Below are 17666 nucleotides of genomic sequence, written 5' to 3'. Positions count from 1 at the left end.
TTACAACCTGAAATAATAATAATTTCTCAGAGAATGCATTTATTACCAAAGTATTAAACCATCTGTTTATTTTTCCCCAAACCCCGGATGATAGGGTCCACACATCAGAAAAATATCAGTCCATACTCATGTTTTCTATTTTAAATGAGGGAAACATGCAAGCATTATGGATATGAGAAAAAGAAGGCACAAGTTTTTGAGAGACATCATACTTTATAGGAATTTTGTGAATTAAAATGCATAATCCAAAGGAAATAATACCCAATGGAGAAGGGACGGCTCTTCAAAGAAAATTTAATATTTATTTTAAGTTTTGTATGTGTTCATGAGGAAGTAACAGCGTTGTGGACAAATCTCCGTTATGGACGTGACAATTCTGAAATTTGCACTTAATATTAAAGATAATAAAAAAATGCTTTAAAAACTTTAACAGATACGTGCAGTGGTACCACCAAATATTAACATTTGAGATATCTGTATGATTAAAAACTTTTGGTAAAAACTAGTGGGCGACCGATGTAGGTTTTTATGCCGATATTGAGAAATATTAATAATTGATATTAAAGGAACAGTATGTAAGAAATTTATATCAATTAATCATAAAATGGCCCTGATATATCACTAGACATTAAGAAATCATTTTTATTTCAAATACTTATATCACGGACAACAGTGGTCCGGCCAGGATATTGTCATTTAAAAAGTGGAGTTGCAGCCCTCAACTGATGTTTATGTTGTCATTTTGTGTATTAGCCACCAGTTGTGTGATTGTAGTACCAGTTTTAGCCACAAGTTTTGTGATTGCAATACCAGTTTTGGCCACAATCCTCCATAATGTTCCTTTAAGTGTGGCTGATATAACAAAAATGTCATTACCATAAATGAGAGACAAACCGGTGAGAAAAACAAAAATACAAACAAAATTTAAAAATTGTTGAAATATTTGTTGTGCATAATATGTATAAACATTCACTTTCAAAGTACTTGAAAAATATTTACAAGACGTAGGCCTGCTGTGGATGACAGATTCTGCACCAGAGTGTTGTTGTGTGAAACACAATGTAACTTCCCATTAAAAGTGAATAATAGTAATAAAATAGTGAATAAAGTGAATAATGGTCATTACTATCTGTCAGACTTTGGCTTCACATCAGTTTTTCTCCATTATAAACAACAAATTTAAGGAACAGAAACATATATTGGCTGATGCGGATAATAAAAATTGTACAAATACTGGTCGATATATCGCCCACTTCAATAAATAAGTCTATCACTAAAAATAGCTTTCATGAAAAGGTTTACTGTTGCACTGAGAATCTATTTGTATCTCTTTTGTTTGGGAGTTAGCTATTTACAAAGGATTTGGCAACACAAGCCTCTAGTGTACAGTAGCTGACTGCAGATATACGTGCCCTTGCACATTAAAGCTTTGATCATCTATTTACTTAAAATAATGGCATTTATTGTCATAATCTCACAATACACTAACTTAATTCCATTTAATCCTCTCCATATTTAAATAAAGAACTCCATCTGTACATATTTTGATTTGTGAGATGGATTTTTACTTCAATATAGTTGAAATTATTTTAAATGAAATGTTTTCTCAATTTTTGTACAGAAATGCTTGTAAAAATTTAACCTAAACATAAAAATCACAAGCTCAACCAAATATCAACTCTGTACAAAGAAAATTGCACCAAGACTAAAAACATACAAAAACAGCAGATATAACATACATTTGCTGAAACAAAAATTATACTGAAAGCATCTGTACAAAGAAATATTACATGCAGAGAATAGTGCATATATTATATGCAGTATTTTATGTTTGTTCTAACCATAGATGTAAATGTAAAGAAGAGTGTATCTAATACATGCATATATCAATGCTGAAGAGCTCCAGATTATAATAAACAAACAATAATTTAGATGTGACCTCTTTCTGAGTTTAAAACGATTTAAAACCATTACATTTTGTTAACATTTTCATTAACTTATACATATAAACACATATAAACATATTAATAAAACCATACAGTTCATGTTTTCCTTTTACATATACAAAAACTTAAAGCAAAACTTTAACATCTTAAAAACATAAAACCTGAAAAACTGCACATTTAAAACAAATCTTAACAACATTTAACTGTTTAATATTTTAATACATTTTTAATACATATTTAAATAAAACCTTTTCTGTACAAATTTCAGCTCTGCTGTGTTTCAGTTCGTGCATGAGGCCTGTTTGGTAACCGAGCCCAACATCTCTCCTTTCAAAAGTCAATACCTTCAATTTTTTTAACATTTACTTATTAAAACTTAATTTTAAAGCCATTTGACACTGATCCAACAACTGCTAACGAACAAATGAGAAATGTTGGTGTTTGTTGGATCATTGTGAATTGGCCTTTACAGAGTTTACTTGAGGTGACACAATGGTGACATTGCTGTGATCTTACTGAGAACTCTACACCTACCTGGAATCGAACATATAGCCATATAGTGGTATAGACTATATCCGTGCTTTACTGAAAATGCATAGTCTCTATTAATGTACGTATTCATAAACGTTAAAGATAAACCAAAAAGGTTTTATCAAAATATCCATTACTTTAAAGTGCATTTCATCATTACAGTTAAAAAGTTTTTATAAGCAATTCCACATACATAAGTATAAAAACTATAAAACATTTTGGCACTTCCACCATAGTGGTCTTTAAACGTTTTTGAGGTCCCATCTGTAAATGACTGTGAGAACTATAAACATCTATTCAGTTGAGATACAGCAACATTACAATAAGATTAGCTGCCTGTTATCAGAACCAGCTGACAGAGGCATCTTAATCTGTGATCTTCTCCGGTTTGCCCACAAGGGGAAGCAGTGACTCCTTGATCTCATAAATGTGTCGAGTACCCAGCTGCTGTCCTCTCTTTTGACACGGGATGTTACATCATCTTACCCTGCGGTTATTCAGTCTAGCGCTTTATAACCACCTGTTCAAAGGCACTAGGTCCAACCCTTATTAAAGGAGAGAGAGAGGAATTGAATTGAGAGAAGGCAAATGCATTTATTTACGTATTACATAAGCACAATCTGACATCATTATATTTTTAGCACTCCTGTAACATAATACGCATTTCTGAAACAAACACCTCCAGAGAAGTGTATGCCAATAGTGACCTCATGGAGACGATACCTGGTATGCTGACTGCCCAGTGCAGTGCTGCCTCCAGGTCCAATAAACAGTCGCAGACCCTCCTCTACAAAACACATGCAATTCACAGTTAATTACATTTAAATACATTTACTCTATCAATATAATGTGATCAAACACACCAATGATGTTTATGTATACAAAGCTTTTTTTATATATTATCAAACGGTTCAGTTTCCTGGCTGTAAAAAAAGGTACAAAAGCTATCACTGGAATGGTACCATTTAAAAAGGTCCTAATATGTACCATTTAGATACATACAGGTACCACAACATGTACCTTTGAGGTACTAATATGCCCTCTTTAGGTACAAATGTGTACTTTTTGTAAGGCTACTTTCCTGGTGACAGCTTTTTTACCTTTGTTTCTGAGAGGACTCATATTGGTTTCGTACACACTGCAAACTTTTGGGAGTGACAACCGAATTTAAATGCCCATAGCAACGTTCTGCCATCTCGCATGCTCATCACTCACAGCTTTGACCAAAATAATTTAACAGCATTGTGTTTTGCAATAAACCTCTGTCTTGGCGTTGTGTATTGTACGCTTTTGTGAGGCTGCTTCACAGTGCGCGGTCTAGCAATGTTGCCAGGTCCTTGTCTTTTTTGTACATACATACCGTTTTTGGTGTTAAAGCTCCACTGTGTAAGATTTACTCCCATCTAGCGGTGAAATTCTATATGACAACCAACTGAATATTACTTTCTAGCCCCCCCCCCATTCGGAACGCGTTTTAACTCATACGGTGGCCGTGTCATGCCAAGGTTAACATGGCTTCCAGTAGCTACAAAACAAAAGCAATGAAAAAAATGAACAATTTGCAATGTCTTTTGCCTGTGATCCATCAAAGCACACAGATTTGTGTTAAACATGGAAAAAGTCTGATTTTCATGATATGTCCGCTTAAAATCACATACATCCATAAACGTAGCTTAGACACTTCTTTTTCATTGACGCGAGGAAAAATGTCCCAGGAGCTGTTACACTTGGTATTAAGATGTGTTTTCATCGATCAGATAACAAGTGGACGAGAGAGACACATTAAGTTTACACTTGGTGTTTAAATCCGTCTCTTTTTGTCCATTTTCTCTCCAGAATACTGAGGGGATGGTCTGTGGACGAGTCCCTCTCCTGTCATTTAATCATGAGCGAGAGTAATGACGGGTTTAAATGGACGCAAACTAATATTATGTCAGAGTCCAATGCTTATGTTTAAGTAAACATGTTACATGTCTGTGTATATGTAAGAGCTTTCTCTCATATTGGTGAAATAAGATCACTCAAATTTCACACGCTTGTAAAATGAAACGAAAGACACGCAGATCAGTGGCGTTTTATCAATGAAACGCTATAAAAATAGGGCTGTCACCGTGTGTTTGTGCTAGAGGTCAGAGAATATGAAAAACATTTATCTCAGTACCTCAGATTACATAAATGGGCGGAGAGACGGCGTGTGGCTGTTCGAACACATTAAACCACATGCATGTTTACACTAACAAGTGTTATGCATAATCATGCTAAAGTTAGCCAAGGAAGTTTACAACATGGACTGTAAAGATGTAAACGAATATGCTGAATTACCTGTGGAGAAGATAGAAAAAAGCAACTTCAGTGTCCCTTGAGCCCCATCTTGGAAAACTAACTCCAATATTGACTTTGGTCTTGTTGTTTTTCCTGTCGCGTTGTCGTTTAAAATCCCCCTTTCGCTTCCTTGGCGATGTGTTTTAATGTCCTCGAAAATATGTCTTCAACAGGCTTTCAAATCTGCCTCAAATCAAAGATCGCGGGATCATCACGGTTTGCAGCTGTTGTTGAAACCGAAGGATTCAGCTACGCAGGTCACAGGCTGGATACGTCATTAAGCCTGGTTTATTTAAATTAACTGAGCATTACATTCACAAGTCATAATCATAATACACAAATTTACAATTAACTAAGAATAATTGTCAGCTTTATAATTGTTAATATTCTGAAATAAATGTCTTGATGACGTATACCGCCTACACATGCAACCTCCGGAGGCTTCAGCTAGCAGTCAGCGTGAGTGTAGTCTGAAAGCGCGAAAGGCGGAGCTTGAATTTCAGGAATGTGCCTCGTCGGCGAATGTTTTTCAAAGATGGAGGCAAAACATGGATGCGCCAGTCGAGCGATTCGACCGTGTGTATTTTAAATAGCAGATTCTACACTTACGAGAATACTTTGATTAGTGGGGTGGAAGTAATTACACATAAATGAGCACATACTTTTGAAAGAAAACATGGGTTTTTGCTGAGAATTAACTCAAAAAAGTACACAGTGGAGCTTTAATAAAGTGTGATGGTGCCCGTCGCAATATTTTGTTCTTTGAGATAAAGCATTTAGATTTATTTCAGTTTATTATTGGATTTTTCTTGTTCGCTGTTTTGTTTAGTGCAAGATCTGGCAACACTAGTCAGCAAGCGCCCGTGCTTCTGTTATTTTCTGCACAAGACTTTTTCCCCTTCTAGGAATTAATTTTTTCAGAAGAGAGACCTGTCATGTCCATGCTGCACGTTTAAACACTTTATTAACTACTAGTTGTTCAGTTCAGTTATGTTCACACTATGCAGAGGTTCTGTAAATGCGGTTGTCACTGCCTGCGGGAGTTAATTCGGTTGTAGAATGCGGTTTTCAGTCCTGTAAATTACTGAACTGTGTGTGTACAGAACAGGATTAAGCATTAAAAGGTGAAGTGACAACCGAATTAATATGCAGTGTGTACGGGACCATAGAGATGTTCAGAGTTGTTGTAGCAACAATGGGCTTAAACTTGCTGCCTCTGAGGTCTGTCTATGAGTCAGAGAATGAGAAAAGAGGGGAAATTCAATCATGTGTTTGTTTGAAATGCTGGTAACTATAGTAAACCTTCCTTTAACCAAACCACAATGTGGTTCATGTAATGTGCAAGTGCAGCAGAACACATGTCAGAATTTTCCTGTGCGTGTCTGTCTGAAAGTCTTTACCTTCTACAGTCAGGAACAAATAAAACTGCATTATGCTTGAGTTTAGACTCACACTATATGTTTGGCTGGTGTGTATGTTATGGTATGGTGGTGAGAATTAGGTGCAAATTTAAACAAGTGGCTCAGAATACAGTAAAGCCCTTTTCACACAGACATTAACGGAAAATACACAAGAAATGCATCCAGGATTTTTCCAGGATCGTTTGATTTTTTTGTTCATTTACACTGCCAATGATTTGCCGGAAACTGTGTGTGTAATATTGTTGATATATAATATTTACGTAAATATATCAACATTATTGTATACATTATAATTATAGTCTAGTATTTCATTATTGCGTACATATGATGTAAGTTGTACAATTTGAAGAAATTTTAGTACAAAACATTTGCTTGAGGGATATTTGTTTGTAAAAACATCTGTAGGCACAAATTAGTGCGTATGCATGCTTGGTGACTGAGATCCAATGTTTCTAAAAAAAAAAACATTTGTGAATGAATGAGTACCTTCAGCACTAGAGTCCAGTATACTGTGGCTAAAGTCTTGTCCCTGTAAGATCGTCTCAATGATATCATCAGCGTCCACTCTTGTAGCGTCCACTCTCTTTAGCTGAGACTCGACCGAGTCTTGCTTTACAGGGTACCTTAAAAACAAAGTCACGCTTCATTCTTTATAAAGACATCATCTAAAGCTATCACATATCATCTCTAAAAACACATTTTACATGGCTGTGTTTACCTGCTGGCACTGTGTGATGGTGTAAGGTGATGTGGCACTGGGGTACAGGCCCGTGGGCGGGACTCTTTATCATCACTGGGCTCTGGTAGGCTGCCGATCCCCGTGGAGGCACTGCCCACCGATAAGTTCCTTCTATGGGAGAGCTCCGTCAAGCTAGATGAACGTGAGTGATCTGTACTGTAACCTATAAGAAAACACAAATGGATCAACATTAGTTTTGGATCAAATCATTATATTTTACATTTTTTATATGAAAGCACAACAATTGTGCATTTGGCAGACACTTTTACTTGAAAAGTTCCCTTGGAATCAAACCCATGACATTAAAGGGACACTTCACCCATTTGCATTAAGCTTTGTATAGTTAGTATCCCAGTCATGCTTTTGAATGGTCATGCATCTTTCCTCAGTTGCCGCTGAGACAGGAGAAATACAGATTTCAGTGTTGCACTTCCTTCTTTCAATGATGTAAAAATCATCATTTTGCATCATTGAAAGAAGGAAGTGCAATGTCTTTGTTGAGGGGTTGAGACTACAAACACCCCTTTTCTGTGTCAAATAGGCACCAAATTTTAAATGTATGTTACATTTCGACTACAAATATGACACACTTTCAATAAAGATTAATGTTTCTACAGGTGAAATGCTCCTTTAAAGTGGACATATCATGAAAATCTGACTTTTTCAATGTTTAAGTGCTATAATTTGGTCCCCAGTGCTTCTATCAACCTAGAAAATGTGAAAAAGAACACCACAGTAATTTAGTTTTGGTAACCTATTCTCTGCGAGTATGTAAAAAATAGGTAATTAAAAATTGTCTCTCCTTGTGATGTCAGAAGGGGATAATACCGCCCCTTAATCTGCACTATCCAACCACAGCACTGCCATTTAGTGCCGAGATCAGATCATTTGCATTTTAAAGGACACACCCTAAAACGGCACATTTATCTCTCACCTACAAAGTGCCAATTTTAATAAGCTATAATAAAATATCCATATGATATTTTGAGCTAAAACTTCACATACATACTCGGGGGAAACCAAAGATTTATTTGACATCTTAAAAAAGTTGTGTGAAATGTCCCCTTTAACGTAAACCCCTTCCGATGGAGCTACAGGAGCACTAAAAAGTGAAGACCTACGCGATGAACACGGACCTGAGACCTTGGAGTGCTGGCTGGCATAGCTGGATGTTCTCGAGTGGCCACACTTTCCCAGTTCATCAGGAACAGAACCATGACCACCGGTGCCTTTTCTTTGAGTTTCTTCAATGTTAATATCAGAGGATTGTTAGCGTCATGTCTAAATGAGTGGTGAGCATTGACTAAAGGCACAGCAATACAATCTATCATTTTAAATACTGTAACCATTTTTATTTAAAAAATGAACTAGTCTTTATAAAAGCATAGTGTACTAGTTAAATTGTAAGAATACCTGTACAGATGTGAGTTGTTTTCTGTGTCTCTCCTCTTCTGTCTTCATGAAGACACATCTCTGTATCTCCAGGAAAACCAGTGGTCATTGCAGTGGATGGAGGCCTGGTAGAATCAAAGATGTCAAATAAATGTGGTGGATATCATCTGAAAAGCTATTATAATAGCCCAGAGATGTTTCATTGCAGGTGCAAAACAATAAATAAACCAAAATAAATCCAACAATAGTACCAGCAACTAACCTGTATGACTTTTTAAAACATTTAATAATAACAATAACAACAACTACTACATGAAATTAAACAGATATTTTAAAACTTTTTAAAACAAGAAATAATACCAATAAATGAGACTCGAGCCAGCACCTCTGTTAATTTGCCAAAAAGGCCCGGTTATTGGGACTTGTGAACATGGCAGTCCTGCTTGGATTCGCACCAAAAACAATCGGTCTGAGACCCCGTGAACAAACTTGTCTCTGCTCTTTTGCAAACTTTTAAATCTAGAGTGGTTCGCTTGTTGTAAAAAAAGCAATCCAACCCAACGGACCAATAAACCAGGGTAATAATAAACGAGTATAATGGGTAATAATGGGATATAAGCACTAGCAGCATGCATTGCAAATACGGTAGGACAAACATATTTCAGACAAACTGTCCAAACATATAAAAAAACACAAAACTTCACAAAATGTTTAGCGAGCGTCTCGAAGTGATGGGCTTTAATCGCTTATTGGAACAAAATGATGAAATAATATAAGGACAGCTACAAAGAAACCCACAATAAACATATAGCTGTCAATTGACAGATGAAAACTACGAGAGGAATCCAGGAACATACGCAAGTGCATTCTAAACAATGAGAGGACACTTTAAACTCACCACAGTTTTATTAACAAACTTTGGTCCTTTTAAAACATTTAAGAGCGAACCAACCAATAAGAAACTGCAGTAGTGTCTTAGGGCTCTATCATACACCCGGCGCAATGCAGCGCAAGTGTCTATTACTAGTTTCAACTCGACACAATGATAATTTTCACATTTAGCGCCATGTTGTTTAAATAGCAAAATTCATTTGCGCCCATGGGCGTTCTGGTCTGAAAACAAGGTATGTTCAGGCGCATTGTTGGCGCGTTGCTATTTTGAGGCAACTAAAATAGACTACGCCATTGACCAACAAAAACCTGCTCTAAAGTCTAAAGTCAATGGAGCAATAGTGTTTTTTGTTATTTAAAGAGCGCGTTAGTAATATGCGCTTATAAACGTGACGACAACGCGGGTATGCTTATCACATACATAATGCGCAGAAGCATAAAAACGCTTTTAAATATGAAAGATTAAAGGATTGAAATGTAAATTATTATTATCGAGTCTCTTGGACATAAATGAGGACTGATTATGAGACGTTAGAAGACAAAAAGAGCTGCTTCACCTGTAGCCTGGTAAGTAAATAAATGCTTTGCTTTAAACAAATGCATCTGTTTTTAAATGTTTTTAAATACTATCTTACGGATTTATTGTATATAATGACTTTGTACCTGTGGATATGAGAAACATTTAAAGGTGACATAGAATGATTGAACGGGGTATTTATCCTTGTTCTGTGATGTGACATGTAGACAAAATATTTTTGTTTGGGTCTGTAATGCCTTAGAAGCTTCCTAAAAACCTCTCTCAGATAGCTCTATTAGGGTGAGGGATTTTAAACAAGTGGTTTTGCACCTATTTGGCTTCCCCTACTGGCTTAACTTGCAATCTCATTACTGATTGGCTGACTTTGCTGCCACTCAAAAATGTAGCCAATTATTTGAAAGTGGAGGGGCAGATGCCTGTGATGTCATTATCATCAGTTTTTCAGATTGGGACGTTTTCTGGATGACATTTCAAAAAGAGGAATTTCTATGTGTCTGAGATGTTTAGCATGTCTAGCACTTTTTGTATGTTCGTGAATGCGGGTAGACTACCATTATTCAACAAAGACAAGGTAAAAATTGTTTTTCATTCTCTGTCCCCTTTAAAGTAATGCTTTATAAAAATTGGCGCTGTCCGAATGCTGAAATGCTTTGGCTCTCCACACGTTTGTAAATTCTTTCTCTCTTGCTTTTAAAGGTTTTATTACAAAAAAATTAAAGTTTCAATAAAAATGAAAAAAAAATTTTTTAACATTAATCTTAAACTGTGGATCTTCTTCCTCCGCTTAGTTTTTCAGTTTACAAAGTCTGTCATCTAAATAGGGATTAGACGTAGCGTCAGCCCAACTGGTTTTTAAAGGGGGTGAGAGCTAAGACTCTCATTGGTTTATTGCACGTTACGCCGAAAACACACCCATTACTCATTAGGAGAATATGAACAACCCTTTTCGACCGTGCGCTCGGCGAACAAACCATTTTTCCCGTTGTTAAATTAGCAAAAGCGGCATCAGACACGCCCATTTAGACCGTGCGCCGTGTGGTTTAGACAATGCGCTTAGATTGTTAAAATAGGGCCCTTAATCCCAGTTTGGAAATAAAGCAAATGGCCTACAGGTCTGACACCTTAAATATAGCAATGTCTTCTTTACATCCAGTGTTTACCTTTTTAACTCTGAATCATATGTTGTCTTTATTTGAATAAATTATTACTTTATTAATATAATAGCATTTATTATTAATGTTTTAGTAAACTGAAGTGCAGAACTGAATTCAAACGTTATGATGCAAAAATTGTACGCCAATGTTTTATTAACAGTGAAAGATGAAGGGTGGGTGGGTGTCCCAGAGCGATACATTTATTCCCTCTAAATCCATCAGTAACAAAATTCTGACTCACATTACACAACTACAAATCAAGAGTACAAGCACTTCTACATTCAACACTTCATAAGGACACACACACACACACACACACGTCTCATTTTAGCCTGATTCACTTCTCTGTCATGACAAACACACACCCGTCATTAATTTCAGTTGCTAATCTACAGTCAAAACACTGTGTTGGCTCATGAGAGATCCTGCCAGCTTGCTTACATAATAATATGAATCACATCTCTCAGTGCGTTTGATTATTAAAGGAGGAATCTCACACTGCCTCACATCTGAAACCATACTGTACCATATATAAACACATAACTGATTTAAATACTGTGTGGTCAGGTCTAAAAAAATAAGATAAAAGAGAGGTATTTGCATTTCATTCAAAAAAGAAATAATGACTGTGAATACAGCTTATTGCCTATTTTAAAAAATATATCTGTATCAAAGAGTGTTTAAGCAATATAGAAACTTGATAATTGTTGTGAATCCAGTTTCAAATATACAGTAAAACCCTCTAAATAAATCACTAACAGCATATGTGGGTTATGCAATTTTGCAATGTGCACTCTAAGAAAGGATGTGTTAATTTTTTACAGATTTTTTTGTGTTATGCGTTTAACACATTATGTGTCATTTTGTGTTGATCACAAGTTGTGCTAATGGTAACACAAAGTGTGTTGTTCCAATAATAACAAGAGATGTCCCTAAACTAACACCTAAACTAACACGTTCAAGAAGAGTGCATGACTAAACTGATTAAACAGTACAGTGATATATTTCTACGTAGCCCCTGATGGGATCCTTTGAGTCAATGGGATTCAAGTTTGTATCTTTGTAAAAGGTTTTACACAACTCTGACCAACAGACTTACAGGATAAGAAGAGATACAAGACACAAGATTCTATATGAAATTAACTCAACAAACCCATCAAGGTTTTAGGCTAGTTACAGAGAAAAACACATCTGTGTCTTATCTGCTTTAACCTCATCAGAAAGTGGTTGAATCAGACTTCCTGTGTTCATGTTGCCTCAGACATTGCGCTAAGATAAAAAGTGAAAACACAAGCACAAACACACATCGACACATCCACAGTGACAAGGAGAACATGCAACAGAAACGCAGCATTGATCGACCCGAATAACCAAAACTTTGTTGTTAAAACTAGTGGTTTGCGTAAAAACCATGCAGGCTTTTCATTTAAAGTCCCTCTATGGTGAAAATTGAAATAAAATAAATGAATAAAAAATAAATAAAAATCAAATACTGTAAATAAAGTTTTTATTGTTGTTTATATGTCTGTCTGGTATTTTTTAAATGCTTTTAAGACAACCATGTGCAAATTCATCATTACTTGCTGAGTATTTACTCCATAAAATTGACAGCCTCAAAACTGTAGTTTGAAATCCCCTTGGTTTCCGTCACAAACACGTAACCAATCACATTAACACAGTTGAACGAGTGGATTAGTAGTTTATGTATTGATGCCACACAGACTCTGCGCTGAAACGATTGTAACACTGCTGCTTCAGGTTTACTTCTGGGACGCAAGCACGCACTGCTTATGTGTGCAGTGTGAATGCTCTGACCTGTTACAACATCAGTGCTAAAAAATATGCACAACTCACATATGCATTTTATAACCATCAGCTACGTGTCTGGAACTGCCGAATGCAGCATCTATGTACAAATATATGAAGAGGAGGCCACAGCGACTAATTCGCAGATTCAAATCTTTGGTTCGAACTGGTAATATTGAGAAGAGGCAGGGACTATTTCTCATGTAGAGCGCTGCAGGGATTAACAATATTTGTATTCTACAACATAAAACACACCAATAATACTACAAAAATACGTCATCCCTGTGGCACTCTAATCATAGATCTGCATATACTAAGTGAGGAAGGGTGTAGAGTTACATTCTAGCTATTTTAAGGCATGAAGAATTTATCATCATTGGAAAAATGTCTACATATGATGTTTAGATGCTCAAAGATGAGTTTTAAGGGATAAAATGATTATTTAAATTATTATTATCAACATGTGCAGAAATCAAACCCCTGAGCGAGGCATTGCTAGTTGCATGCATTACCAATTCAGCTAATGAAGTTTTGCTGGCCTTGTCACAAGGGTTTTGATTTGAAGTGTAACATATATTGCATATGACAAAATGAAGAGATTAACTTACGTTTTAAAGCATGGATCACCTGACATTAGCTGCATACTAATAACCACCTAGAGAAAAAGAAAGATATGAGGTGAACAGTTACATATACATTTGAAGCCAAGTCTGGATGCAGATCTAAACTCAGGCTTTGATACATTATTGCGTTGTAATAACAAGACTGATCAGCACATGTAAGTGGAGTGTGGTTCCCTAAAGCTATAAATGTTCAGGCCTGAGGAATTCTGGGTACTCTCAGAACCGCTCCCAGCATGGGTGTAATGGTATGGAGTCATGGAATTCTGGGGGGCCTGGTGCAGACCTCCAGGCGCAGGTGGGGGTTTGGAATGGGAAACACAACTCTCAACACAGGCTACAACATGCCACACAGAATTAACATGAATCTAAACATGTAACGCAATACCACACACAAATCTGAGGGGAGAGGACACACCCCTCACACACCCCCTAGAAACAGCACGTTTATGATATAAATACACATAAGCACAAAATAAATACATAAGGCATACAGCCTTAACATAAATGTACAACTGTTTAAAAAATGTGTGTGTGTACCTTCAGTATAGAGTTGTCCTGTCGTGTGTTTTTTGTGTTATATCCCTCTAGTAGACAGTGTCGTGTCGTGTTTCCTGAGCCGGCAAATTCAGCCAGGTTTAAATCAGCATAGCCGAGCTGTATGACACGGACATACAGTAGTCACTCCCAAAAATCAGACTACAGAAATCTTAATATATTACCATTTCTATAGTCTTAAAGATCACACGGAGAAGCCTTACCTTTGCAAACGTCTTGCCACCTTTCAGCTCCTTAATAAAGAAATCCAATAAATTATTTAAAACCTCAAGAAACCTCAAGCTTGTACGAAGCCCCTAAAAAGACATGGAGCAAAAATTAAATAAAGTTTTATTTTCGAGTGTGAACGTGAAACTATCGTGTGCGCATGTGAAACTATCGCGTGCGCGAAAGTTTCATGTGAGCACGCGAAACTAAACAAAAAAAAAATAATTAAGCACATGAAAGTTTCGCGTGAGCACATGAAAGTTTTATGTGAGCACATGAAACTAAACTTTAGATTTTTTTTACTCCAATGTCACCTTAGGGGCTCGGTAAGCTTGTCATAGAAGCCCATTTAAAAATGTACAAAATTAAATCGTACCTTTCTTACAGATACTCGGAGCACACATGGGTCCAGCACCCCTGTCACCGCGTTAGCATTCATTTTACATAAAAATGAGAACATTTTCTTCCAATTAACACAGTTAGCCACAACCGGCTCCCTGCAGGAGAAAAACAGTAATATGTTAGTGTAAAAATTACTTTAAAATCTTGTAGATCAATAAATACTGACTGAGGCTGTTATTGCAAAAGCAATGCAATGCATACAATTCTGTATGTAAAAGCACATCATTTATGCAGTAAAATGTATAGTAATATGTACATACAGTTGACCTCAAGAGAGTCATGAGGAACAAAACATAAAAACAGTCACTGATCAAACAGGTGACCTCATATACAATATTAAGAATCAAGGGGTAACTGTTTTAGTTTCAGTTATTTTTTGTGTTGTGACTAATATGTAAGCATCTCTTATGTAAAATAACTATATGAACATCAATCTGCAATTTTGTGTTCCCTTTTATTGTTCCTAAATACAAATTTTTGGCAAGGGGAATGTAAACTTAAAACTTCTGGGTCATTTTTTAATGCCGTTATTATTACTCTGTGTTATGTAAGCATCTCCTATATGAAATAGCTTGTTGGGACAGTACTAAATTAAAACTGCAATTGGTGTGATCCCTTTAATTTATTGCTAAATACCATTTTGTAGATTTTGCATGTAAGCTTATGAGCTCAACTGCATGTGGCAGGTGTGTAAAACAATACAAATGTATCTTTAACAAGCTACATGTAACAATTTGATATAACGTTTATAATAGTTGTTGAACTATGTTTACTATTTTCGGCAAAACCTCCATTGCAAACCTCAATTTAATTTAATAAAATCATTTTCAATTTGAAAATGATGCGCTGTCATGTTAAAACCAGCTGTTAATTGACATAAGACTCTGTCTACATTTGTCTACACTGCAGCGCAAACCCCCGTGTTCTCATAATAAAACAGGGGCTGCAGCGTTTACGAACGACTCCGTTTATGAGGGTCGAGTAGTCTAGATGAAAGGCGTAAACATGGCAAAAGTAATGCATTTTAAAATATAAAGGCATTAATCTAAACAGGGCCTAAAAGATAGTCAGAAAGTAGAGAAAACAAGAAAAGTAAAAGTTATAGCAATATCATAGTTATAACAATGTTATAGCAACAGCATAAACCTAAAGCTACTGTAAGATCAGGTTAAAAAAATAACAGTTCTGATAGTCTGAGGTTGCAAATTAAACACAAAAACCTCTTAAACTATTATTGCTCCCTATTAACAAAAGAAAATCTTTTTACTGACATCCTTGAACATCTTATTAGAGTCAATGCAGGAATATCTCCATATGCAGGATTAATGAGGAGCAGAGGATTCCTGGCATTCACATTGGACTCTGTGTTTACATTCCTTTGTAAAATGCGCTCAGTTGAGCTCAGCCTTGGCAGTTAAAGGAAGGACGGAGGAGATTCCGAGCCCACTTTTCCCGATTGGAGGCACATCAGACCTGTTGAGCTCCCTGAAGACCCCCCACCCATTCCCTCAATCCCAAAACACAAGCTCCTCTATAAACCCAACAGAACTGGCTTTTAACAATGATCTGCTGTATTGCATGAAACATCTATTCAGTCTCTGTATCACTTAACTCATGTCAATAAAGCTAAAAAAAAAACCATGTTAACACAATACAAACAATGTTGGTTACCTGCCACTGGAAGTCTTTTATCACCTTTAAACGTGTTTTCAGCATAAATCAGTCAAGATAATGAATATTGATATTAAATATTCAGACACAATACCAGATTGGCAGTTTATACTGTAAATAAAGAACATCTAGCTAACAGCCTGCTCTTGTTGTACGATTACATTTTCAGGCAATTTAAGTAAAGTTTGATACGCACTCACTAAGAACAAAATCCACGAGGCAAAGCAAAAGCATACACTGGATAATACAAATGCAGCATATTCAGTAACATTTATGAATTGCTATTAAATAAGGCATTAACATATTTGTATGTGTGGTACTGTTCCTCACCTCGATGACTCTTGTGAAAACCCTCCGTCAGTCAGTCGGACTTTACAGAAGAGAACCCCGTTCACATAAGGGACAGATGACAACTCCTCCAGCTCCACATCCACTTTAAACTTGAACCTCTTCTTCCTCATCATCATAAAAGACATGTATTTAATATGTATGAAGCACGACAAAAGAAAGGAAGGATCACTGCTGCTGAGGTTTAGAAAGCGGAGGTACACTAAAAGCCAAGTGTGTCTCCTCTCTGAGTGCGCCTTTTAAACCGCTGAGACGTTACACTTTAAAATAAAAGTCCCACTTAATTTTATTATTATTAATATTAATCAAAAGTGTAAAATAAAAGTCCAACTCATTATTAATATTATTATAATCATCATGATTATTATTATCATCATTATAATTATTGTTATATTAGTAATAATATTTATCAAATTATATTTAAATATTATATATTGAATTCAATAAAATGATTTTTATGACAACTTATCAAGTTGCTCTATTGACAATGTTGATAAACATTATTCCACCTTAGTTTCGTATAAAAAAAACTGAAATGACAATGACAATTGTTGACAACTCATTAAATTTAAAAGAAATACATTGTTATTTTTTATATTCTATTAGTATTCTGTTTTATATTAAGGAAATAAAAAAAACTAAAATATGTACAATGCCATCCGAAAGAGTGAAGAGAGTAAAACAACTCCCTATTGAAAAATCCAGCTAAAACCAGCCAAAAATGGGGCTAGGCCCGTGCCCATAATGCCCATTGTATAATCTGGCCCTGGTGGGTCCAACCCACAATTTGAAAACCACTGAACTGCACCACTGTCAGTCGACATGTCACAAAATTTACTTTTTTAATAAGAGATCAAAGTGACATGTATAGGCTACTTTAAGTTTTCACTCCAAACATAGATGAGACACTTTATCTTTCCTCTTAAAATCAATAAAACGGTTTAGAGTACATATCAGCTCTTAAATGGTTGACTAAACTTTCAGAAGGACAATTGAGAATAGACTAAAAACATTGGCTCGGTGTTCAAAGTTAAAATAACAATTTGGTTTGTTGTCTAACATGGAAGGACATTTAAATTTTAGCACATTATGAATGAATGAAGTGTTGAGTGTCTTCTCT

General features: G+C 35.9%; 1 protein-coding gene across 4 annotated transcripts; it reads right to left on the bottom strand.

The window, feature by feature from the left end:
* Nucleotides 1–75: 75 nt before the first annotated feature.
* On the bottom strand, nt 76–16788 carry eeig2a (EEIG family member 2a). 4 transcript variants are annotated; one of them, XM_065276887.2, is made up of 11 exons: nt 16529–16788; nt 14502–14622; nt 14122–14214; nt 13901–14017; nt 13349–13395; nt 8373–8476; nt 8081–8203; nt 6939–7122; nt 6707–6843; nt 3201–3264; nt 76–3022 (listed from the first exon to the last, which is right to left on the bottom strand). In XM_065276887.2, the coding sequence occupies exons 1-11, from the start codon at nt 16672–16674 to the stop codon at nt 2980–2982; spliced, it is 1179 nt and encodes a 392-aa protein (XP_065132959.1). In that variant the 5' UTR covers nt 16675–16788; the 3' UTR covers nt 76–2979. The 4 variants fall into 4 exon arrangements, with proteins under 4 accessions (XP_065132959.1, XP_065132960.1, XP_065132961.1 ...); XM_065276888.2 differs by having other exon boundaries at nt 78–3022; nt 8096–8203; XM_065276889.2 differs by having other exon boundaries at nt 78–3022; nt 14122–14151.
* Between the last annotated feature and the right edge of the window lie 878 nt (nt 16789–17666).

Source organism: Paramisgurnus dabryanus, chromosome 6 (assembly GCF_030506205.2).
Source record: "Paramisgurnus dabryanus chromosome 6, PD_genome_1.1, whole genome shotgun sequence".
Lineage (NCBI taxonomy): Eukaryota > Metazoa > Chordata > Actinopteri > Cypriniformes > Cobitidae > Paramisgurnus > Paramisgurnus dabryanus.
Note: the sequence above shows the minus strand (reverse complement) of the source record. Positions and strands in the feature narration are given on the sequence as shown.